The sequence below is a fragment of the Entelurus aequoreus genome, linkage group LG05 (genome assembly GCF_033978785.1).
Source record: "Entelurus aequoreus isolate RoL-2023_Sb linkage group LG05, RoL_Eaeq_v1.1, whole genome shotgun sequence".
NCBI classification, from domain to species: domain Eukaryota; kingdom Metazoa; phylum Chordata; class Actinopteri; order Syngnathiformes; family Syngnathidae; genus Entelurus; species Entelurus aequoreus.
This window is the reverse complement of record NC_084735.1, coordinates 76,934,298-76,961,575: the sequence shown is the minus strand read 5'-3', so window position 1 is coordinate 76,961,575 and position 27,278 is coordinate 76,934,298. Positions and strand designations below refer to the sequence as shown.

The following is a 27,278-nucleotide window of genomic DNA, read 5'->3' as shown; positions in this document are numbered from 1 at the left end:
ATGGCAATATATTAGAAATTGGTAAAAAATATATTTTTTCTCTTCTATAACTTTAGCTATATCATGTTTTTTAATTTTTATAATACAACCAATTTACTCTCACAAAACAGCGACTTATTTCTGTTAATTATACAACTTTTCCTTAAAATTTGACATCCTTTATTCTCATAATATTTTCAACTTTTATTGTTGCAAAATGGCTTTTTCTGGCAATACTACAAGTATAATATGGCAATATATTAGAAATTGGTAAAAAATATATTTTTTCTCTTCTATAACTTTAGCTATATCATGTTTTTTAATTTTTATAATACAACCAATTTACTCTCACAAAACAGCGACTTATTTCTGTTAATTATACAACTTTTCCTTAAAATTTTATATCCTTTATTCTCATAATATTTTCAACTTTTATTTTTGCAAAATGGCTTTTTCTGGCAATACTACAAGTATAATATGGCAATATATTAGAAATTGGTAAAAAATATATTTTTTCTCTTCTATAACTTTAGCTATATCATGTTTTTTAATTTTTATAATACAACCAATTTACTCTCACAAAACAGCGACTTATTTCTGTTAATTATACAACTTTTCCTTAAAATTTGACATCCTTTATTCTCATAATATTTTCAACTTTTATTGTTGCAAAATGGCTTTTTCTGGCAATACTACAAGTATAATATGGCAATATATTAGAAATTGGTAAAAAATATATTTTTTCTCTTCTATAACTTTAGCTATATCATGTTTTTTTATTTTTATAATACAACCAATTTACTCTCACAAAACAGCGACTTATTTCTGTTAATTATACAACTTTTCCTCAAAATTTGACATCCTTTATTCCCATAATATTTTCAACTTTTATTTTTGCAAAATGGCTTTTTCTGGCAATACTACAAGTATAATATGGCAATATATTAGAAATTGGTAAAAAATATATTTTTTCTCTTCTATAACTTTGGCTATATCATGTTTTTTAATTTTTATAATACAACCAATTTACTCTCACAAAACAGCGACTTATTTCTGTTAATTATACAACTTTTCCTCAAAATTTGACATCCTTTATTCTCATAATATTTTCAACTTTTATTTTTGCAAAATGGCTTTTTCTGGCGATACTACAAGTATAATATGGCAATATATTAGAACATTTTTCTGGTGGCATCTTTGTCAGAATTCCAGCAGGAAAACGGCAAAGCATGAGTGACGCTAGCAGGCGGTGAGAAAGCGAAGCGGTGCAGTCGTGGAGTCAAGTCTCGCTTGCATATGCATGTTGTTGTGATGGATTAATGTGCCAAGGAAGGAACAGCGACGCTTCACGGAGCAACACGCATGCATGCAACAACACACACGCACACACACTTACAGACACAAGTACGTGTGCGAGCGCCTGAGGCCTTACAGGAAGGATGAGTAACATTTCCGAGTTGACGGGGGGACAACTTCCACCATGTGACGGATGGACTGTGTCTTGAACGCCTCAAAGTCACACAGCTTCACTCTTGGCTGCAAAGGACGGATGGACGCTAACGCGGGCGAGGAAGACGACAGCGGGGGCCTCGTGAAAGGCGACGGAGCAACGCATCGATTTGTGTGCTGGAGTGCGTCTCGTAAACGACGTTTTGCGTTCCATCGATGTTTTTTGCCGTTTTTATTCTTCGTCAGGCGGCTAAAATGAAAATGTGAACACAATGGAAATCAATACGTACAAATGCCAAAGTGAAATTAAAATCCAAAATGCATGTGCAGGAAAACCATAGCAACTGATCTGTGTGTACGGAGGGCGGGATTTTTCTCTCTTGGCTCTAGGCCAGGGGTGTCAAACTCATTTTAGATGGGGGGCCACATGGAGAAAAATCTACTCCCAAGTGGGCCGGACCGGTAAAATCACGGCACGATAACTTAAAAATAAAGACAACTTCAGTGAACAATGGGAGACCGGGCTTTCTGCTCCGCTGCTCTCAGTCTGTGGAACGCTCTCCCTGACCACCTGAGGGCACCACAGACTGTGGATGCTTTTAAAAAAGGCTTAAAAACCCTTCTTTTTAAAAAAGCCTTTTTTTTTTTTTAGATATATGCATACTAGTTTTAGCTATTTGGCTGTTCTAGTTTTTATTTATTTTTTATTATGTTTTTATTTTTTCTAATTTATTTATTTATTTTATTTTATTTTTTAAATACACTGTAGCACTTTGAGGTTGTTTACTCAATGTAAAGTGCTTTTTACAAATAAAATCTATTATTATTATTATTATTAAAAAAATAATATAAAAATTAAATTACAGGATGTTATTTATGTAGTTTGCTTACATCGTGTGGTATATATATATATATTTTTTTTACATATGTAGCATAATCTAGAAAGACACAAATAATTGCTATTGTGACATCTAGTGGACACAATTAAAACAGCAGTTTCTTTCATTCAAAAATTTCGGCAAATTTTTATACTTAGTAAACTCATCCCACGGGCCGGATAAAACCTGTTCACGGGCCTGATCCGGCCCACGGGCCTTACGTTTGACACCCCTGCTCTAGGCTAAAGCGGTCGCACTCCCTCCTTCTCTGTATCTGCCCTCTTTGTCTTGTCTAAACTTTTTTTTTTTTTTTTGTCCTGTCCAGCTACTCAGGCAAATCATATTGTTGATGTACAAACCCCGTTTCCATATGAGTTGGGAAATTGTGTTAGATGTAAATATAAACGGAATACAATGATTTGCAAATCATTTTCAACTCATATTCAGTTGAATATGCTACAAAGACAACATATTTGATGTTCAAACTGATAAACTTTTTTTTTTTTTTTTTCAAATAATCATTAACTTTACAATTTGATGCCAGCAACACGTGACAAAAAAGTTGGGAAAGGTGGCAATAAATACTTATAAAGTTGAGGAATGCTCATCAAACACTTATTTGGAACATCCCAAAGGTGAACAGGCTAATTGGGAACAGGTGGGTGCCATGATTGGGTATAAAAGTAGATTCCATGAAATGCACAGTCATTCACAAACAAGGATGGGGCGAGGGTCACCACTTTGTCAACAAATGCGTGAGCAAATTGTTGAACAGTTTAAGAAAAACCTTTCTCAACCAGCTATTGCAAGGAATTTAGGGATTTCACCATCTACGGTCCGTAATATCATCAAAGGGTTCAGCAGAGAATCTGGAGAAATCACTGCACGTAAGCAGCTAAGCCCGTGACCTTCGATCCCTCAGGCTGTACTGCATCAACAAGCGACATCAGTGTGTAAAGGATATCACCACATGGGCTCAGGAACACTTCAGAAACCCACTGTCAGTAACTACAGTTGGTCGCTACATCTGTAAGTGCAAGTTAAAACTCTCCTACGCAAGGCGAAAACCGTTTTATCAACAACACCCAGAAACGCTGTCGGCTTCGCTGGGCCTGAGCTCATCTAATATGGACTGATACAACGTGGAAAAGTGTTCTGTGGTCTTACGAGTCCAAATTTTAAATTGTTTTTGGAAACTGTGGACGTCGTGTCCTCCGTCCGGACCAAAGAGGAAAAGAACCATCCGGATTGTTATAGGCTCAAAGTTGAAAAGCCAGCATCTGTGATGGTATGGGGGTGTATTAGTGCCCAAGACATGGGTAACTTACACATCTGTGAAGGCGCCATTAATGCTGAAAGGTACATACAGGTTTTGGAGCAACATATGTTGCCATCCAAGCAACGTTACCATGGACGCCCCTGCTTATTTCAGCAAGACAATGCCAAGCCACGTGTTACATCAACGTGGCTTCATAGTAAAAGAGTGCGGGTACTAGACTGGCCTGCCTGTAGTCCAGACCTGTCTCCCATTGAAAATGTGTGGCGCATTATGAAGCCTTAAATACCACAACAGAGACCCCCGGACTGTTGAACAACTTAAGCTGTACATCAAGCAAGAATGGGAAAGAATTCCACCTGAGAAGCTTCAAAAATGTTCCCAAACGTTTACTGAGTGTTGTTAAAAGGAAAGGCCATGTAACACAGTGGTGAACATGCCCTTTCCCAACTACTTTGGCACGTGTTGGAACCATGAAATTCTAAGTTAATTATTATTTGCAAAAAAAATATAAAGTTTCTGAGTTTGAACATCAAATATGTTGTCTTTGTAGTGCATTCAATTGAATATGGGTTGAAAAGGATTTGCAAATCATTGTATTCCGTTTATATTTACATCTAACACAATTTCCCAACTCATATGGAAACTGGGTTTGTAGATGCCCATATCGGCTGTACAAATTCACTTTACAAAAGAAAGGTGTCTTTTTGCCTTATTTGTATTTGACTTGATTAAATAGATTTATATTTTTATTTGGTGCAGCCGGGCCGGAGCAGGAGGGGATACAAAGAGAAAAAAAAGGAAGGCAGAGGGAGAAATTGCGGGGACAAGAGGGGGCTAAAACAGAACAACAACAAACAAAAATAAAAACAACAACAATAGAACAACATCAGCAAATAGGATATGTACAAATATGATGTTAAGAGTGATAGCAAAGAAGCAGTTAGTGAAATAAATAATACAGAAATGACATTGAACATTATTACACTACAAATGGAAATAGCACTATTGGTAATTAATAATAATAATAATAATAATAATAATGATAATAATAATAATAATAATAATTACCTCTATTATCAACAATACAATTGTTCAAATGCAACAATACATACTGTATATGTAATAATAAACTTTAAGTGCCTCTCTTTCTGTGCTGTCCTCCGATATCTAAACATCTAACTGTCATGCTTTGTTTAGTTTTTGACTCCCTCAGTTCCCGTTTTGAGCACAGCCGGGTTTGTGTTTTGGTTGCCATGGGTGCAGACTGGTTTCACCAGCCTCTGATTAATGTTCGGCATGCTCACCTGCTCCCGGGCACTAATCAGAGAGCTACTTATTCCTGTTTTTCGCCACACTCAGGCTGGTTTTCTTATTTGCTTCCATGCAACAGTTACGTTTGATTCATCCCTGCTTCTATGATTCTGGATTCTTGTTTGTATGCTAAGCTTTCGCGCTAGCTAGTTCCTTGGCTCTCTTTTGTTTGGATCTTGTATTTTTGTATTCCTCGTGATTTATGGACAATAAATCATATTCTTGCCTGCACCTTGCCTCCAGAGTCCCATCTGCATCTTGGAAGAACGATCCACGCAGTAAAATGCGACCCCGCCGTGACACTAACACGGAATTGATAAACTGGACTCTTTTAGTGGTACATGCTTGTCATTGCTTTTACGTCCAGGACGAGGAAGACATCTATTTGGAACTGAGATCACAGGGCATCAGCTGATTTGACAGCGCATTGCTTAGGCGTATCGACAAATTTGGACGACGACGGAAACCGTTGAAGTAGCCTAAAGGCTGCGCAACGCGATGGACGGTATGAGTAGAGCTGTGGGCACACGGACTGTGGCCATCAATCGCGAAGTGGATAACATCAGAGAGAAGCTTTCTGAAATGCAAAGCTTGATCAACTTGAGAGCAAGAATGTAATAAGATCAGACAAACCATTGGAATGTGTCTGCTCGCCTGGAAAACAATAATACTTATCTACAATTCGACTTCCTCAAATGGGCTTGGCGAGGCCGTGCCGTATACGTCCCAGCAAGAACATCACAGTGATAGCCGCTAGTGCTGCACGATTTTGAGAAAAAACCTATTTGCGATTTTTTTCTCTCCAAAATTGCGATCCGATTTGCGATTTTATATTTGATACATAAAAATATATAAAACTGCAAAAATAACAAGTGGAGGAAGACATGTTACTTTTAGATTTAAGGTGCCACACATTAGAACAATATGCATTGATTATTACTCAAGGCCAAGTAATAATAATTTGCTTCACAATATATTTGGCTTTATGCAGACAAACAGAGCTTCTGTCTTGGGACGGCGTGGCGAAGTTGGTAGAGTGGCCGTGCCAGCAATCGGAGGGTTGCTGGTTACTGGGGTTCAATCCCCACCTTCTACCATCCTAGTCACGTCCGTTGTGTCCTTGGGCAAGACACTTCACCCTTGCTCCTGATGGGTGCTGGTAGCGCCTTGCATGGCAGCTCCCTCCATCAGTGTGTGAATGTGTGTGTGAATGGGTGAATGTGGAAATACTGTCAAAGCGCTTTGAGTACCTTGAAGGTAGAAAAGCGCTATACAAGTATAACCCATTTATCATTTATTTACATCAGGGGTCACCAACGTGGTGCCCGCGGGCACCAGGTAGCCCGTAAGGACCAGATGAGTAGCCCGCCGGCCTGTTCTAAAAATAGCTCAAATAGCAGCACTTAGCAGTGAGCTGCCTCTATTTTTTTAAATTGTATTTATTTACTAGCAAGCTGGTCTCGCTTTGCCTGACATTTTTAATTCTAAGAGAGACAAAACTCAAATAGAATTTGAAAATCCAAGAAAATATTTTAAAGACTTGGTCTTCACTTGTTTAAATAAATTCATTATTTTTTTTACTTTGCTTCTTATTACTTTCAGAAAGACAATTTTAGAGAAAAAATACAACCTTAAAAATTATTTTAGGATTTTTAAACACATATACATGTTTACCTTTTGAATTCCTTCCTCTTCTTTCCTGACAATTTAAATCAATGTTCAAGTAAATTTATTTTTTTTATTGTAAAGAATAATAAATACATTTTAATTTAATTCTTCATTTTAGCTTCTGTTTTTTCGACGAAGAATATTTGTGAAATATTTCTTCAAACTTATTATGATTAAAATTCAAAAAAATTATTCTGGCAAATCTAGAAAATCTGTAGAATCAAATTTAAATCTTATTTCAAGGTCTTTTGAATTTCTTTTAAAGATTTTGTTCTGGAAAATATAGAAGAAATAATGATTTGTCTTTGTTAGAAATATAGCTTGGTCCAATTTGTTATATATTCTAACAAAGTGTAGATTGGATTTTAACCTATTTAAAACATGTCATCAAAATTCTAAAATTAATCTTAATCAGGAAAAATTACTAATGATGTTCCATAAATTCTTTTTTTAAGTTTTTCTCTTCTTTTTTTCGGTTGAATTTTGAATTTTAAAGAGTTGAAATTGAAGATACACTTTGTTTCAAAATTTAATTGTCATTTTTTTCGTGTTTTCTCCTCTTTTAAACCGTTCAATTAAGTGTAAATATCATTAATTATTAATAATAACATAGAGTTAAAGGTAAATTGAGCAAATTGGCTATTTCCTGCAATTTATTTAAGTGTGTATCAAACTGGTAGCCCTTCGCATTAATCAGTACCCAAGAAGTAGCTCTTGGTTTCAAAAAGGTTGGTGACCCCTGGTCTACATCATGCTCTTTAACTAAAGGAATACCGTATTTTTCGGACTATAAGTCGCAGTTTTTTTCATAGTTTGGCCGGGCGTGCGACTTATACTCAGGAGCGACTTATATGTGAAATGATTAACACATTACCGTAAAATATCAAATAATATAATTTAGCTCATTCACGTAAGAGACTAGACGTATAAGATTTCATGGGATTTAGCGATTAGGAGTGACAGATTGTTTGGTAAACGTATAGCATGTTCTATATGTTATAGTTATTTGAATGACTCTTACCATAATATGTTACATTAACATACCAGGCACGTTCTCAGTTGGTTATTTATGCCTCATATAACGTACACTTATTCAGCCTGTTGTTCACTATTCTTTATTTATTTTAAATTGCCTTTCAAATGTCTATTCTTGGTGTTGGGTTTTATCAAATAAATTTCCCCCAAAAAATGCGACTTATACTCCAGTGCGACTTATATAAGTTTTTTTCCTTTTTTATTATGCATTTTCGGCCGTTGCGACTTATAGTCCGAAAAATACGGTAATCGATAAAAACTATACAGTGTTTGTATGCTAATGAAATTATAACATGTATTAATAATGCAAGTAACTATTTAAAAGGATATCAACTTTTATTATTACTGTAAAAAAAAAATTGGTTTTTGTGCATAACTTCCCGTCCAACACTAGCAGATTTGAGCTAAATTGAACGGATTTGTTGCGGTGTCCGGCATAAATAGAAGCTCTGCGTATATTTAGCTCTGGAATGTCCGGCATGTCGGTGACATTCCGCGGGCGGTGGAAATTGACACATTGACTCGAATAGAAACGTAGTGAGTCCGTCGGCGCGCGTGTGCGGATTCAGTGGAAATTCAGGGTGCTTTCTTCCTGTTTGAAGTGAGAGACGAACAAACGCAAGGATCAACGATTGTGATTGGCGAACATGGCTGTCACTCAAATGCCGGTGACGGCGGAGAAAAAAACAACAATCCCCAGCCTCTTGCGGTTATTTACCACACTAATTAAAACCTCATTGTCAATTCGATTAATCGTGCAACCCTAAGAGCTGCTCTGAACTCGGTTCGCCGTGCCTGCTTAAAAACTCCATTGCAAGTCTCGTAGTTTCTTTGTTGTAACATGTGTATATATACAGTAGGGCTGTGAATCTTTGGGCACCACATGATACGATTCGATTCTCGGGTGTAACGATTAGATTCAGAATCGATTCTCGATTAAAAATCAATACTTTTTTAACAACATTGGGTGGCAGTTCTACGATTAACTACATTCCTGGATAAAATAAACATCTCTGATACATTTCTATATTACTTCAAATATAACTGGTTTTGTTTAATGACATTTTACCCAAATATTTACTAAAGTGGCTGCACAGGACAGATTATAGAAAACATATATCATTTTTTTCAAATCGACTTTTGATTTATTTCAATCGATTAAGAATCGTTACAAAGAAGAATCGCGATTCATTTGAAAATGTCAGGTTTTTTTAACACCTCAAGTACCCATATTTTTCGGAGTATAAGTCGCTCCGGAGTATAAGTCGCACCGGACGAAAATGCATAATAAAGAAGGGAAAAAACATATATAAGTCGCACTGTAGTATAAGTCGCATTTTTGGGGGAAATGTATTTGATAAAACCCAACACCAAGAATAGACATTTGAAAGGCAATTTAAAATAAATAAAGAATAGTGAACAACAGGCTGAATAAGTTAACGTTATATGACGCATAAATAACCAACTGAGAACGTGCCTGGTATGTTAACGTAACATATTATGGTAAGAGTCATTCAAATAACTATAACATATAGAACATGCTATACGTTTACCAAACAATCTGTCACTCCTAATGGCTAAATCCCATGAAATCTTATACGTCTAGTCTCTTACGTGAATGAGCTAAATAATATTATTTGATATTTTACGGTAATGTGTTAATAATTTCACACACAAGTCGCTCCTGAGTATAAGTCGCACCCCCGGCCAAACTATGAAAAAAACTGCGACTTATAGTCCGAAAAATACGGTATATAGTATTATGCTTATCGTGGCTATCGATAACAACCCCTTCCTCCTAAACCAGGCTCAACTTTTTTATTTTTTTTACTCCCCACGCGTCCAACTTTTCTACGGGACTCATCAGCGGTTCTGTTATGTCACCTTGTACAATATATGTCTTCTCTTGAACGGGTCTGTGCTGAAAATCAAATTATTTTTTTGGGTGCTTTTTCAGTGCAATGACAATAAAGTGCTACCCTACTATCTGTGGTACAAAATATCATGTCATTTTACAACACACTGTATGTGTGGTACTTGAACACACCTCTTACTGTTTATTCAGTACTTAATTAACAGTAAATAAAAACAAGCAATTAAAGGGGAACGTCCCAACTAGGGGCAATTTTACGATTCTTCAGCGCCGATTGTTGTGCTCAAGTGACGGATCAGCCGACACTTCAAACTTTCATGACAAACATGTTTCATCTTAGCCTCCTTCGGCGTGATTAACGCTGTCAAGCGCCGCCTCTTGACGCTCGCTAGCTGGCATGGAACGCCGACAAGCTGATGAAATACAAATGCAATACCTGTGCAGAGGGGGACAGAAAGAACCAGGATAGCGTGACCCCTTCGTCTTCAACTTTTATAACCCCCGTAAACTTTTCAGGCAATTACGCCACTCCCCGCTTCGCACGGCCAGCGAGGGCAACAACCGCAAAATAAACCTCTCCACGGCGCTCGCCACACAACGATTCCCCTGAAAGCAACACTGATGTCAGAGTCACTTCAATAACATTCTCTCCGAGGAGACGTTTCACCTTCATGAGGACCATCAACACCCACAGAGGAAGACATTATTATTACATTTTAATAACACACGCATGTTAAAAAAACATAAACATAACCGCCTTATACACAGGACTATAATGACCACACTAAAAAGATATTAAAGAATATATCACAAAAATAAAGTTTGAAATATTGCAGGAAAACTGTAATTTTACACGTTAAAAAAAATAATTTTAAAGATATATATAAAGTAATTGTGTACTTTGTTATTATAGTTTAAATTTATAATCATAATTTTCCTCAAAAAATACATTGTATTGGAAGAAAAAAGTAAAAAAAACTATTAAAGTACAGTCACAATTTTAAAGGAAAAAAAGTGCCCATTTTATGCGGAAATGGTCGTAATATCACAAGGATTGAATCGTAATATTAAAAGTCAAGTAAGTCTTTTTTTTACGTGTAAAAAGTCGGAATTTCACAACGATTTGGTCACAATAGTACAAGAAAAAATTAGTGGGAAAAAAATTGTTTACATTTACTTTGTAAAAAAAATTAAACTTACGGGTAAAACAGCTCAATTAAAATGTTTTAATACATATTATTTTAATTAAAGACATATTGTGAGAAAAAATGTATACCACTACTAAAATATAGTCATGATTTTATGAGAAAATGTGCCAATTTTACGGAAATATTGTCGTAATGCCACAAGAATTAAATCGCAATATTAAAAAAAAAATGAATTCTTTGTTTTCAAACAAAAAAGTCAGAAATGTACAACCCTATTAAAAAACAAATGGTAAAACTACAAAAAAAAGTCATGGAAATTAGACAAAACAGATGTTGCGTTGTTATAATTTGACAGGAAAAAGCCATATTATTACAAGTCCTAAAATAAACAGAATGAAGTGATATGTTCCATTTTTATTTTCCAAAGCTGAATAAAGTGTTGGTTAAAACAATTTTTCAATATTACATGAAAAAAGTCTTACTGTTACAAGAAAATAATATACCGAGAATGAAGGGGATCATTTTTTTTCAAAACTACGAGAAAGAAGTCTGCCGTAATATAACGAGAAAAAAAGGTTGCAAATTACAAAAAGTCCTACGTATACAAAGAGAGGAGGAAAAAAAATGTAATACAGTTTGAGAAATACTTTTTAATTGATCAAAAACGGAGAAAAAAGTGACAAAATTTGTTTTATTAGAGATTAAAAAAATAACACAAAAATACATTCGTAATAATATAAATGACTAGTCGCAAAATAGTTAAAAAAAAATATATATATTTTGAGAAGTTTTAAATAACTATGTATATACAGTATAAATGTTACTGTTTATGCAAGGTGTACATTTTTTTTGTCATGATTTTGAACAACTACACTTGTTTCATCCTAATGGCATCCATTCTTTTAGGGTAATTAGCAAACTTAACAACGAATGGGGATGCATTCAAGGACAAATATGTGATATGGAAATGCCAGAATTATTGTAGCAAAGCAGTGGAAAAGTAGCTGTGGTGAGTTTTATTGTCGCGAAAACAACAATTAATCTAATAATAAAGCTATCCCTTTGTTGCTAATGATTAGCATGCGATTTGTCATTCCAATTAAGAACGATGCCAAAGGATACCAACTAAAATAGGAGCTCCCATTGAGAGTTTGTTTAGTCTCAGACAGAAAGCAATTCGAGTTTTTTTTTAAAATTCACCAACCAAAATAAGATCCAAGATTTGTAAAATGACAGCAAGTGCCACCGATTGAACCCAAGAGAGAGTACCTGATTGTACTTCTCCAAAACTGGACAGGGATGGATTTATCTTTGTTTGCCTTTTCCCCCCCAGTGCTGTGCTTTGGGAGAAAAATGGGGTTAGAACTCTTGTCATCTCAAAATAAGGTGGTTTATTTTTTGCTAAAAGAAAGAAAATAAAGGCTGGTGGCTGAGAGGCAATCAAGTCCTTTTCGATAAGAGCGGCTTACTCCCTGCAATTATAATCAAGCACATTTTGAAGAAAAGAAACTGATGGGCTTTGTGGGAAAATTTCTGTAAGAACGGACAAAAGACTTTGTGTTCATGGGCAATATGAATCGGACGTCTTAGACGATTAACTCCAACCTTTTCAAACGTCCAGAAAACGGAAATGTCTTGAGATGATTGAAATTTCACAGAAAATTGGTAATCATTTGTCACGTCGTCCGTCAGCTCTTCACTTTCGGGAGACGTGGTGGTCTTTTATAGGTCAATTTGGAATACTGAGTACTTCACTCAGATGGCAGAAAAACTATGGATGACATTACATTTTCGTTCGTGCTTTGACGGTCTTTAAATTTTTTTAAAATTTAAAGAACTATCCAAATGTTTCCGGAACAAACCCTTTTACTTAACTCGGGGGGCGGCAAGCCATGGCTCTAAAGCCTTTTCAAAAAAAGTTTTTGTTTCAATGTGATGTCTGTAGAAAGTCAAACATGACACAAACCTTCCTAATTGTTAGAAATCCCACTGTAAACATGCTTCCCTGGTGAGAGTATTTAGCAACCAACTCATTTTGGCAGTCCTTGAACTACTTTGTTTATATGTCAAACTTTCTCTGACGCTGCCACAGAAAGACCTGTTTTATGCCACTCCTTTGTCTCATTTTGTCCACCAAACGTTTTATGCTGTGCGTGAATGCACAAAGGTGAGCTTTGTTGATGTTATTGACTTGTTGGAGTGCTAATCAGGCATATTTAGTCGGTGCGTGACTGCAAGCTAATCGATGCTATCATGCTATTGTGGCTAGCTGTATGTACATATTGCCTCATTATTCTTCGTTTGTAGGTATATTTGAGCTCATTTAATTTCCTTTACTTATGTCCTCTGTGTATTTAATTTACACTACCGTTCAAAAGTTTGGGGTCACATTGAAATGTCCTTATTTTTGAAGGAAAAGCACTGTACTTTTCAATGAAGATAACTTTAAACTAGTCTTAACTTTAAAGAAATACACTCTATACATTGCTAATGTGGTAAATGACTATTCTGGCTGCAAATGTCTGGTTTTTGGTGCAATATCTACACAGGTGTATAGAGGCCCATTTCCAGCAACTATCACTCCAGTGTTCTAATGGTACAATGTGTTTGCTCATTGGCTCAGAAGGCTAATTGATGATTAGAAAACCCTTGTGCAATCATGTTCACACATCTGAAAACAGTTTAGCTCGTTACAGAAGCTACAAAACTGACCTTCCTTTGAGCTGATTGAGTTTCTGGAGCATCACATTTGTGGGGTCAATTAAACGCTCAAAATGGCCAGAAAAAGAGAACTTTCATCTGAAACTCGACAGTCTATTCTTGTTCTTAGAAATGAAGGCTATTCCACAAAATTGTTTGGGTGACCCCAAACTTTTGAACGGTAGTGTATATTTGCATGTCTCTTGACACATTATCTGTATGTAATATTGGCTGCATTTCTCATAGTTGTTTGTGTAAATGTAAACACTCTACACCTTTTGCTCTTTTATCCTGCACTACAAGGAGCTAATGCAACGCAATTTTGTTCTTATCTGTGCTGTAAAGTTTAAATGTGAATGACAATAAAAGGAAGTCTAGGTCTAAATGTGCCGTTAGAGACCACAGCAAACGTTAACCAGCTTGCAAAGATTGTAACAAATCCATTAGAAGAAGACAGCCTGCCGTTTCCTTTAACTAGAACACACCCATACCTTTGGTCATTTCCAGGAGTTATCTCACCCTCTGAGAAGCCTCTGGTTTACCAATGTTGTAGAAATGTGTAGAATAAATATTACATTTCAACATTTCTGTCAATGAAAAATTACGGCAGCCTGCGACACAGTCATTTTGATAGTAGGCTAATATAGCTAATATAGTCACTTAGGTCATGTGCTGCCTTCATTATAACACTTATATAAGGCTTTTAATTGTTTTGTGCCTTCAGACAGATTTATTTTTTGTATTTCTGGTCCAATATGGCTCTTTCAACATTTTGGGTTGCTGACCCCTGACTTAACTGTAGGATTCATTAATTAATTCATATGACCGTTCATACAAGAGTAAAAATAATTAAACTAAAGTACCAATAAAAAAGGCAAAAAACGTAATAATGAAGAATTGGCAAAGCTGTAATGTGCCGCTGTTGCCTCACGAAAAATGTTTTGTACGTTTTTAGAAAAAAAACCCTCGAAAAATACTCCAAATTTTATGACAGTACAAAAAAGTAGTAATTATTACAAGAAAAATGCTAACATTTTATGAAAAAAAAGTGATTAAATATAGGTAAATGTCATTGCAACATGCCACATGCACAACAAGATTAAAAGTGTATAAGTGCAGTGCAGTAAAAACATACAATCAAAAATAGATTTAAAACATCGCTAAAATACAGACATAAAAATAGCTGAAATAAAATAATTTCAAACAGGCTAAAAACTCCAATGCAGTCATCCCTCCTCATCTAATTCACATTTGCGTGTAAGAGCTTTTTTGAATGATTGAGTAGTTACTGCTATTGGATAAAATCTGTTTTTTTGCTTTAATTGACATGTAGCGCCTTCCTGAGGGTAGCAACTGAAACAGGGAGTGTGATAATAAAATTGTGTGAAAATGTCAAAAGTTCACATCAGTACAGAAAAAAGTTGTAAATATTGTGAGAAAAATGTTAACGTTTTACGGAAAAAAAAAGATTATACATGACACTAATTTTTTTTGCTAATGTCTGAATTTTACGACAGTACAAAAAAATAGTATCAGTTATTATGAGAAAAATCGTAACATTTTACATAAACAAATAATTATATAAGTATCACATGTTTAATGCAAAAACGTTCCAGAAAAAAGTTGTAAACATTGTGAGAACAATGTTAACGTTTTACGAAAAAAAAAAGATTATATTTGACAATATTTTTTTTTTCTAATGTTTGAATTTTAGGACAGTACAGAAAAAAGTAGTAGTTATGAGAAAAATCTTAACATTGTACAAAAACTAATTATATGAGTATAACATCTTTAATGCAAAAACATCAGAATTAAATGACAGTACAGAAAAAAGTATTAGTTAATATGATGATTATTTACCAAGTTTTCACAGAAAAAGCCATAATGAGAATACAAATATTTACATGAAAAACGTCAGTACATTTTTTAAAATATCGGAAATGTCATTGTATTTTTTTTTGCACGACTTAAATTAATATAAAAATATATGTTAAGGTATGATATGTAAGGATATGTTAAACTACCAGAAAAAAAGTCTGGATTGTCTAAAAATATTTATGAGCTTCGAGAATAAAAAAGAAATATTTATGAGATTAAAGTTGTACTGGAAGGGGAAAAAGTGAAAGAGAAAAGTTCTAAGAGTAAAGTCAGGATTTAATGAAAAAGTAGTGATCATACAAAAAGAGTCATAGCACCGTATTTTTGGACTATAAGGCACACTTAAAATCCTTTCATTTTCTCAAAAATGGACAGTCCGCTTTATAAGCCGGTGCGCCTAATGTACGGCATAATTCTGGTTGTGCTCGCTCACCTCGAAGCTATTATATTTGGTACATGGTAATGATAAGTGTGACCAGTAGATGGCAGTCACACATAAGAGATACGCCAGTAAACAACACCAAAACTTTAAATGTTCCATTGAGAATATAGAACATTACACACAGCGCTCCAAAATATTTTAAATTTTTTAGTACGACTTCGGTAAGCTATTAAGCCGCACCGCTTGATGGATTGTCGGCGCATTAAACATACGAGTATAATTATGGTACCTGTATAAGGACCGCAAAATGGCACCTGTTAGCAGACATTATCTGGCGTTTTGTTTGGCAATATTATGCAAGAGCAACTTTTCTTACCTTCTGGTACCTGCTGATGTGTATTTGAGATCTGCATACGTCCTGAAAATGTGCGCGCTTCCGCCATTGTAGTCCGTGGCGACACAGTAGTCGATAAGCTTCTTCTTTTTCTCTGACTTCTTGTTATGTGGCATTTGTCAGAATAATTGTATATAAGTTATCACACAACTTGTTATCCCATTAGTTCAGGCTGCCCTGCGAGAAGACAAAAGCTGTCTTTGTCCTTATCAAGCAAAAGGCCTGCCGCTTGTAAACCTCCACTGTGTGCGATGGGATGCGACGTGGAGGTGTCCCTGATCTATTGGACAGCCACAGGAAGACCTTGTCACGACCCGAGATCTACAAAGCAGAGAGGGAGCAGACCTGACCTCGCTCTGGGCACCGTTTCTTTAAACTGTTTATGAACGAGGGCGGCAGCTGTTTATGACCCCCTCCCCTTAGAAACAGCTGCAGCCATGTAATCAGGAAATGCCCAAATAAATAAGGAGGTGTGAAGCTCCCTCCTCAGAGTGTCGGGCGACATTGTACGAGGGTACAAGTTTGCTTCTTGTCTTGTCCAATAGATGTCATCGGTGTTTGAACCTGACACATTCATCTTCCCCTGTTGCCATTTCTAATATAAAGTAGCGTAAAGTTCTTACTTATATCTGTCAGTAGACTAGCTATCAAAGTGCTAAAAACTGTAGTGGGTTTCCATAATTCACCCAGGGAACTTTAGTTATTAGAGGGCTCCTGTCACGGCCCGGGCGCATTCCAATGCGCATTCATCTGTGCGCTCTGCTGGGCGCAGCTCCAGGAGCGCGCGTGCCAGGCGCGTGCCTGGCGCGTGCCAGTCCGGCTGTAGCCAGCAGCTGCAATCAAACGCCGGCAATCAACACACCTGAAGCTAATGATGAGACCTGCCTTCTTAAGCCAGCACAACCTGCTATCCGGGGCCAGAGCGTAGTTTCCTGTTTTGTACAGTAAGGACTCGTAATCAAGCTCTATGCATACTCTCTCTGTGTTTCTCCCCCCGCCGTGTTTCACTTGTCTCGTGTCCTCCTTGTCGCCTTCCAACAGAAGACCTCGGTTCTCGCGTCACGAGCCGTGTGTCTCGTCTCCCCTCTGCTTCCCTGACTGCCTCTTGGATCTCGACCTCCCACCTGGACACGGACTGTTGACGCCTCGCTATCACCCCCGACTTCCTGCCTGCGCTCACGGACCTACGAGCCTGCCTCGCCCCTATCGGACATCCACGCCTCTCGTTCAACACTACCGGTAACACACTACAGCTAATCTCTACACATAGTCGCACACACCACCCACATCTTGGATTACACACTAGAGATGCGAGGTTTGCGGACACAACCGCGGAGTCCGAGAATAATCCGCGGGTCGGGCGGATGCATGACGAAAAAAATAGATTTTAAATAGATTCGGGCGGGTGGCGGTTAAACCAATTCAGAAAAAAAAAGACATAGTTAAATGTTGTTACCCACATACGAAAAACGAGCAGCACTCTTTGAAACAGGCAATTATTCATCAGGCACTGCTGCAGCTGTCACGCCAAATTTCTTCCCCCCTACAAAAGCCTTGTCACGCCAAATTTCTTCCCCCTACCACCCCCCCCCCCCCCCCATTTACTTCCGTGGTCATGTTTCCTATTACGTCATTGACAGCGATCGATAGCACTTCGGCTTTGACTGCCCGTCGCTGGAAGGATACTTCGTTTTTGACAGCTGCTGGAATCTGAAGAAATCGATTATTGTTTTTTTTTTGTACAGGCGCGAAACAGGACAGTCGCGTGCGGGTTAAGGACCCCCGGCAACATTGTGACTTTATTTGACGCAGCCCCGGAAGTAGATGGGGGGGGAGGCTGTCACGCCAAATTTCTTCCCCCCTACAAAAGCCTCCCCCCCCCCCCCCATTTACTTCCGGGGCTGCGTCCAATAAAGTCACAAAGTTGCCGGGGGTCCTTAACCCGCACGCGACTGTCCTGTTTCGCGCCTGTACAAAAAAAAAACAATAATCGATTTCTTCAGATTCCAGCAACTGTCAAAGACGAAGTATCCTTCCAGCGACGGGCAGTCAAAGCCGAAGTGCTATTGATCGCTGTCAATGACGTAAGAGGAAACATGACCACGGAAGTAAATTGGGTGGGGGGGGGAAGGTTTTTGTAGGGGGGAAGAAATTTGGCGTGACACAGCACAACACAACACAACAGAAGAAGAAGAAAATAAAAAGATGGCAACGCCGGCAGCAAACGTGGTACGCGACAAACTAAAAAAGGGAATACTTAAGACCAGGGGAAAAAAATAACAATAATAGTCAACACTTTCTTAATGGAAATGACAATAATATTATAATAATGATAAATAATATAATCACTAGGGATGTCCGATAATGGCTTTTTGCCGATATCCGATATTCCGATATTGTCCAACTCTTTAATTACCGATACCGATATCAACCGATATATGCAGTCGTGGAATTAACACATTATTATGCCTAATTTGGACAACCAGGTATGGTGAAGATAAGGTACTTTTTAAAAAAAATTAGTAAAATATGATAAATAAATTAAAAACATTTTCTTGAATAAAAAAGAAAGTACAACAATAGAAAAACAGTTACATAGAAACTAGTAATGAATGAAAATTAGTAAAATTAACTGTTAAAGGTTAGTACTATTAGTGGACCAGCAGCACGCACAATCATGTGTGCTTACGGACTGTATCCCTTGCAGACTGTATTGATATATATTGATATATAATGTAGGAACCAGAATATTAATAACAGAAAGAAACAACCCTTTTGTGTGAATTGAGTGTAAATGGGGGAGGGAGGTTTTTTGGGTTGGTGCACTAATTGTAAGTGTATCTTGTGTTTTTTTATGTTGATTTAAAAAACAAACAAAACAAAAAAAAACGATACCGATAATAAAAAAAACGATACCGATAATTTCCGATATTACATTTTAACGCATATATCGGCCGATATTATCGGACATCTCTAATTATCACGCATTAATATCTCTTAGCCTCTAATGCTTGGCCAAGAGATATTAATCCGTGGCACACATTGAATGTCTCTGGATCAGTCTCCTTTCTTTAACAGGAATGCCTTGCATCGTCTATATTAGATATATAACAACGGGTGGGTGGCGGGCGGTTGTGGTTTTGATAAAATGTTAGTTCGGGTGGATGGCGGGTGGATGACGACTTTTGTGATGCGGTTGCGGATGAAATAATTGCCTATCCGCGCATCTCTAGTACACACACTTCATTTATTGTTTAAATATATAAATAAACAGAGTTAATACGACGTCCCTCATGTCTGTGCCGTCTCCTTCCTCCGGTGCACGTAACAGTTCCGGACGGTTTTTCACGGGACACATTTCCGGCGTTGATGTACGGAATTATGATATTATGCTTGACAAGAGAATATAAAAAAAAACTATAGTAAATATTACAATAGTCATTAAAATACTAAAAGAAGGTTTTGAATTTTGAGAGGAGAGTTGTAATTTAACAAGCAAAGTACGTTTTCATCTTACAATAAAGCCGTAAAATTGTGAAAATATTTTTTCTAATTTGACAAGAAAAAGTCGTCGCGTTACAAAAGTAAAGTTGTAAGAAAAATTGGTAATAGATTCGTAATTTTCTTAAAAAAAAAAAAAAAAAGGTGTATTATGACAAGAAAAACTCTTAGTATTTGATGACAAAGCCAACCACTAAATGGAGGGCCAAAATAATTGGTGAACACACGATTGATTCCTCCCGGGCCAGACGGCCAGTTAAATCTGCTGCTAGATTCATCACGGCTTGCGGCAGATTACAAATGATCAATTACTCATTTAAAATGATGGATGGACGACTTCTATCTTTCCTGGCTGTTTCTCCATCAGCGGGCGCATCCATCAGCCCGCTACTTTTCTCCTGACAGCCTTAAAGCGTAATCTCTCTCGCCGTGATCAAAACTTTCGCCAAGCGTAACTTTTCTCCCCCCCCCCACCGTAAATGACCAGTCAGGCGCCGGTAAATCACTCGAGCCGCGGCCATAACCGGCGACGCTTTCTTTATAAGGACCTCCGAACCTGTCTGGGTTGATGCCTTTATGGGCGCTTTACGTCTTTTATAACGGCCGACTTTGACATCAACAGCAGCTTCCGCGTAGACAAAACTGACAAAGAAGGTCAAGGACCAAGGCCGAGTTAATTGCTAGGAACAGAGAGGCATGGCGGCAATGCTTAAATATGTAGAGAATGTCGGAATCTGACCTTAAAATAACAGCGTTAAATCAATGGAGAACTAGTTTGGCACTCTGTAGCATGACCTAACCTCAAAAGTTGTGTTAGCATTAGCGTCAGGTTATTTTTTTTGCAGTACTTTGACACATGCCATTATTTTCAATGCCGCGTATTACCGCAGGAAATACATCGCAGTATTAAAAGAAAAAAAAAGTTTTTTTATTTTACATGATAAAAGTCAGAATTTTACACTTAAACTACAATACCAGCATTTTTCTTATCATTATTTGGGGGAAAAAAGTTAACACTATAAAAAATAAAAAGTCCTATTACAAAAGTTCTAATCATTCAAGAATGAAGTCCAAATTGGACAATGTAAAAAAATATATTATTACAAATAAGGTCCCAATAGAAAGAGAATGACGTGACAAATTAACAAAAATAATAAAAACAAAAATAAAAGGAAACATTTGTAATTTGTGTGCATAAAGTTGTGATTTTTTTTAAATAAAAATATTGGGTGATTAATAAAAGTTGTACTATTACATGAAAAAAGTCCTAAATTTGACGAGAATGTGGCTTGTCTGCTGTCTTGCTGAAATAAGCAGGGGCATCCATGAAAAAGACGTTGCTTGGACGGCAACAAAACCTGTATGTACCTTTCAGCATTAAAGGTGCCTTCACAGATGTGTAAGTTACCCATGCCTTGAGCACTAATACACCCCCATACCATCACAGATGCTGGCTTTTCAACTTTGCACCTATAACAGTCCGAATGGTTCTTTGCTTCTTTGTTCCGGAGGACACGACGTCCACAGTTTCTAAAAACAATTTGAAATGTGGACTCGTCAGACCACAGAACACTTTTCCACTTTTCCACTTTGCATCAGTCCATCTTAGATGAGCTTTGGCTCTGCGAAGCCGGTGGCGTTTCTGGGTGTTGTTGATAAATGCTGTTTGCTTTGCATAGTAGAGTTTTAACTTGCACTTACAGATGTAGCGACAAACTGTAGTTACTGACAGTGGTATTCTGAAATCATTGTATTCTGTTTTTATTTACGATTTACACAACATGCCAACTTCACTAGTTTTGGGTTTTGTAAAATAACGTAGGGTACATTATAATAAAATACTGTAGTGCTAATTGATTAAACAGGGTACTCTACTGTCTTAGAAAAATACAGGTACTTTTTTTGATGGCGCGCCGTGGTGACATTACACACGCACAGAGCACTTACTAGCGGAAACAGTGTGGAGACAGAAGAAGGACAATGGACATATTTCGGCTAATTAACTTACGATAAAGCTGAAGCTATAAACACTGAAGCAATGTTCTGCAAGCGGTGCTTTACAACATAGATAGCTAGCGGCTATCGTCCCTCAACAGTGTTTTAGCTACTTCTAAATCACCAATCCTTGCTTCCATGGCGACAAACTACGGTTCTTACAAGTATCCCTGCAGGACGAGGAATAGCTAAACATGCTTCACTACACACCATAGGAGGATACAGTAGCTAACCGCTAGCAGCAAGCGAGCGCTCCTGAATGTAAAAAAATCGGTGGATCTATACAAATATCGACTGTAACGATACCAAGTAAAGCCGTATGTAGTCGATATTACAGACATTGTAATCATTGTAATATCATCTATGTAATCATTGTAATATCGACTGTAACGATACCAAGTAAAGCCGTATGTAGTCGATATTACAGACATTGTAATCATTGTAATATCATCTATGTAATCATTGTAATATCGACTGTAATTATAGCAAGTAAAGCTGTATGTAGTCGATATTACAATGATTACATAGATATTTTTTATTAGAACAACATTTTTTGCAATTTTTTTGTTTATTATTGTAGCTACTTGGTATTGGATCGATACCCAAATTGGTAATGTCACTCAAAACTAATGTAAAGTACCCAAACAAAAGAAGAAAAAGTGCCAATTACATTTTAGTGTGGATAGAACATGTTAAAAAAGAAAGTAAGAAGATATTAATAGGAAATGAACAAGTAGATTAATAATCCAATTTCTATTGCTTGTCCTTTATAATCTTGACAAAATAATAGAATGATAAATGACACAATATGTTACTGCATATGTCAGCAGCCAAACCAGGATACTTTGTTTGATTACTTACTACTAAAAGAGAAGTTGTCTAGTATGTTCACTATTTTATTTAATGCTAAAATTGTTCTTTGATTGCAGCAAGAAACGCATGTTTAAAGTATCATAAGATTTTCTGTCAAAATAAAGCCAAGAATGAATTTTTTTGCAGTGCCCTTTATTTTGAAAAATATCGAAATACACTTTTAAGCACATTTTGGTCCTGGGAAAATAATAGTATCAGGACAACACTAATATAACGTTTAAAAAAAGTTGCAAATTACAAAAATGCAATATGAAAAATACCATATTTTCCGGACTACAAAGCCCACCTGTATAGAAGCCATACCCACTAAATTTTAGCGGTGAAATCCGCCCCCCCCAGATACTAGCTGCACTGTTTTATAAACCATTTAGGTTTAAAGTGTAGGAAAAAAGTAGCGTCTTACAGTACGGAATTTACGGAAAGTCTTAAAATATCGAGAACGTTGACATTTTATTACGATGATAAAAAGTCGTAGTATGACAAAGTTTCCTTTTTCAGTGAAAAAAAATAAAAATCACACATGGTAGATAGTAGTCACACATAAGAGATACGTGTAGACTGCAATATGACGCCAGTAAACAACACCAAAACTTGAAATGTTCCATTGAAAATAAAGAACATTACGCAACATGGCAGTTCAGACTTCTAATTTTTGTGATAATTTCTAATGGGAATACATGTTGAGAAAATGGCACAAAAAGACATAGAAAAAGCAAAGCACATCTGGAATTTTTAGATACTAGCTAAACTGAGGGCTCGGTTGATCCCATTGATGGTGCCCGTTTGAAGACTGAAGTTCTTTCAGACTTAATCCCGAAGATTATGGTTTAGTATCGGATTGTACAACGCTAAAGGTCCCAAAATTGAGATTTGAAACAACAATAAAAACACGCCCGAAATGTCGTCCTCGTTACCTTTAACGCGGTGGAACCCAACTCCAGGCCCACCAAGATCGTCCTGTCCACCAGCTCCGCTATCCGGGGGTCGGCCACCTTCAGCGAGTCCTGGACCAGGTCCGTGACGTCCACCTGCCAGTCGGGTCCCAGCATGGTGATGACTTGGTCCGTGCCCTCGGTGGACGTGGTGTGGAACTGCGTCAGAACTTTCACCAGGGCCCGCTGGTACTGCAGGGTGCATCCTCGGCTCACCCGGCGCTCGTCGTCATCCTCGTCCGCGTCGCTGTCTCTGGTGCTCCTTGAGAGAGAGAGAGAGGAGCATAAAGAATGACTGGTGCTTAAAGGTTCATTTTTATATGCCACAAGGATGAGACAAGTATATATTCTACGTCCACTGTAAAGGTTGTGTGTTCATTTCTTTGTTTCTGTGCAACTTTCTGTTTCCCGAACCTTTTCATTTTGCTTTTACATTAATACATCCTCCTCATAACCAGCGTGCTCTGCTGTGCACATTTTTGGGGGGTCTATTTCTTACGTCAGAGTTACAAATCTCGGAAAAGAAAATATAAAAAAACACACATGCCCACTGCAGAAGATACTGGTACTCAGGATATACAGCAGGGGTCACCAACCTTTTTGAAACCAAGAGCTACTTCTTGGGTACTGATTAATGCGAAGGGCTACCAGTTTGATACACACTTAAATAAACTGCCAGAAATAGCCAATTTGCTCAATTTACCTTTAACTCTATGTTATTATTAATAATTAATGATATTTACACTTAATTGAATGGTTTAAAAGAGGAGAAAACACGAAAAAGATGACAATTCAATTTTGAAACATAGTTTTTCTTAAATTTCGACTCTTTAAAATTCAAAATTCAACCGAAAAAAAGAATAGAAAAACTAGCTAATTCGAATCTTTTTGAAAAAATTTAAAAAAGAATTTATGGAACATCATTAGTAATTTTTCCTGATTAAGATTAATTTTAGAATTTTGATGACATGTTTTAAATAGGTTAAAATCCAATCTACACTTTGTTAGAATATATAACAAATTGGACCAAGCTATATTTCTAACAAAGACAAATCATTATTTCTTCTAGATTTTCCAAAACAAAAATTTTAAAAGAAACTCAAAAGACTTTGAAATAAGATTCAAATTTGATTCTACAGATTTTCTAGATTTGCCAGAATATTTTTTTTGAATTTTAATTATAATAAGTTTGAAGAAATATTTCACAAATATTCTTCGTTGAAAAAACAGAAGCTAAAATGAAGAATTAAATTAAAATGTATTTATTATTCTTTACAACATTTTTTTTTACTTGAACATTGATTTAAATTGTCAGGAAAGAAGAGGAAGGAATTTAAAAGGTAAAAAGGTATATGTGTTTAAAAATCCTAAAATAATTTTTAAGGTTGTATTTTTTCTCTAAATGTGTCTTTCTGAAAGCTTTAAGAAGCAAAGTAAAAAAATTAATGAATTTATTTAAACAAGTGAAGACCAAGTCTTTAAAATATTTTCTTGGATTTTCAAATTCTATTTGAGTTTTGTCTCTCCTAGAATTAAAAATGTTGGGCAAAGCGAGACCAGCTTGCTAGTAAATAAATACAATTTAAAAAATAGAGGCAGCTCACCGTTAAGTGCTGCTATTTGAGCTATTTTTTAGAACAGGCCAGCGGGCTACTCATCTGGTCCTTACGGGCTACCTGGTGCCCGCGGGCACCGCGTTGGTGACCCCTGATATACAGTATACTGTCCGCAAATTATATACTGTAGACTTAACAAAATGTCTAAACCAGGGGTCCACAAACTACGGCCTGCGGGCCGGATCCGGCTCCCCAGCATCCAAAATCCGCCCCACAGGAAGTCCCAAGTTAAAAAAAAAAAAAATAATAAATAAAAAAATAAAATAAAAAATCTTTCCTTTCTTATCCATTTTCTACCGCTTGTTACTCTTGGTGTCTCTTAGTCGCTCAGGCAAATCATATTGGCCCCCGGCCAAATTTTTTTAACCCAATGCGGCCCCCGAGTCAAAAAGTTTGGGGACACCTGGTCTAAACTATGGCCTGCCAACATCTTGAATTTGGCAAGCGAAACATCATGAATTAAATAAGGAATGGTCAATGCGAGTAACTCAGGTTAATGAACTTTAATTATAATCTGAAAGGGTTAATGTGCAGCATTTAATTATATGACCCAATGCAAACAACCTTCCCTAGTCATGGTGCAAAAAAATAAAAAATCATAAATTCTAAATGTTAAATACTTCCTTGTGGTCTACATAACATGTAATGGTGGTTCTTTGGTCAAAATGTTGCATAAATTATGTTTTACAGATCATCTTCACGGCGCTTTCTGACAGTCGCTTCAGGATGCGCCGTTCTGTGGGCGGTCTTATTTACGTGGCTCACCTTCGACAGCGTCTTTTCTCCGTCATCTTTGTTGTAGCAGTGTAGCGTGCAAGGACGGGAGTGGAAGAAGTGTCAAAAGATGGAGCTAACTGTTTTAATGACATTCAGACTTTATTTAAATCAATAACTGAGCAGTATCTCCTCAGCCATGGCTCACTAGTGCAATAACAACGGCCGGAAATGTGTCCTGTAAAAAAACGTCCGACCGGAACTCTCTAATAACTAAAGTTCCTTGGGTGAATAATGTGAACTTACTACATCGGTATGTTTTAGCACTTTCATGGCGAGTTTACTGACAGATATAAGTAAGAACTTTACACTACTTTATATTACAAATGGCAACAGCGGAGGATGAATGTCCCATAACAAGAAGATAGAGAAAAAGAAGAAGCTTATCGACTACGGTGTCGGCACGGACTACCAAGGCGGACGTGCACAAATTTACAGGACTTATGCAGATCCCAAATACAGATCAGCAGGTACCAGAAGGTAAGGAAAGTTGCTTTTGCATAATATTGCGAAACAAAATGCCAGATAATATGTTTTACCTTATACACACACCATAATAGTAGTCGTATGTTGAAGCATAGTACAATCCCTCAAACGGTGCGGCTTCATACTAAAACATTTTGATAGATTTTTGAGCCTTGTGTGTAATGTTCTATATTTTCAATGGAACATATAAAATGTTGGTGTTGTTTACTTAAATCATATTGCAGTCTGCACATGTCTCTTATGTGTGACTGCCATCTACTGGTCACACTTATCATTTCACCATGTACCAAATAAAATAGTTTCGAGGTCGGTAAGCACAACCAAAATTATTCCCTACATTAGGCGCACCGGGTTGTAAGGCGCACTGTTGAGTTTTGAGAAAATGAAAGGATTTTAAGTGCGCCTTATAGTCCGAAAAATAGGGTACATGTAAAATCATATTTTTACTGGAAAATTAACTCACTCAAAACATTTAAACATTTGAAAAAAAAGCAACATGGCATTTTTCCCCTATAAAAATGACATATCAAAACAAAAAATAAATTAAATTCTCGATTCAAAACGATTCAAAATCAATACTTTTTTAATAACGTTGGGTGCCAGTTCTATAATTAACTACATTCCTCCCTAAAATAGATAAGAGCTCTTATACATTTATATACTACTTAAAAAAAAAAAGGTTTTCTTTAATACAATTCTACCCAAACATTTAATAAAGTCAAATACAAATAAGGCACAAGAGAAGTATCCCACACTTCTCTTTTCTCAAGTAAATCTGTACAGCAGACATAAACATCAATAATATGATTTGCCTGAATAGCTGACAGGACAGATAAATTAAAAAAAAATTGTTGATGGGCTCACCACTAAAGGAGGAGTCATAGAAGTTGGGTGCAAAGTGAGCTGGGCGGCAGCCAAAGACGAGGCCCTTGGCGGTCCGATCTTCAGCTACAGAAGCTAGCTCTTAGGACGTGGAACGTCACCCTATTGTTTGTGCTTACGCACCAAACAACAGTACAGAATACCCTTTTTGGATTCACCAGACGGAGTACTGGAGTGTGCTCCCACAGGGGATTCCCTTGTTCTAATGGGGGACTTCAACGCTCACATTGGTAAGGACACTAAAA

At 36.8% G+C, this 27,278-nt stretch overlaps 1 protein-coding gene across 3 annotated transcripts in view; it reads right to left on the bottom strand.

Annotated features, from left to right (window-relative positions):
- The window catches only part of tmem132e (transmembrane protein 132E), a 1,017,037-nt gene that overhangs the window by 22,778 nt on the left and 966,981 nt on the right, over window positions 1-27,278 (bottom strand). For all 3 annotated transcript variants that reach the window (XM_062048945.1, XM_062048944.1, XM_062048943.1), the window contains exon 7: window positions 23,258-23,537. In XM_062048945.1, coding sequence (XP_061904929.1) covers window positions 23,258-23,537 — 280 coding nt within the window. The remainder of the gene's footprint in view (window positions 1-23,257; window positions 23,538-27,278) is intronic.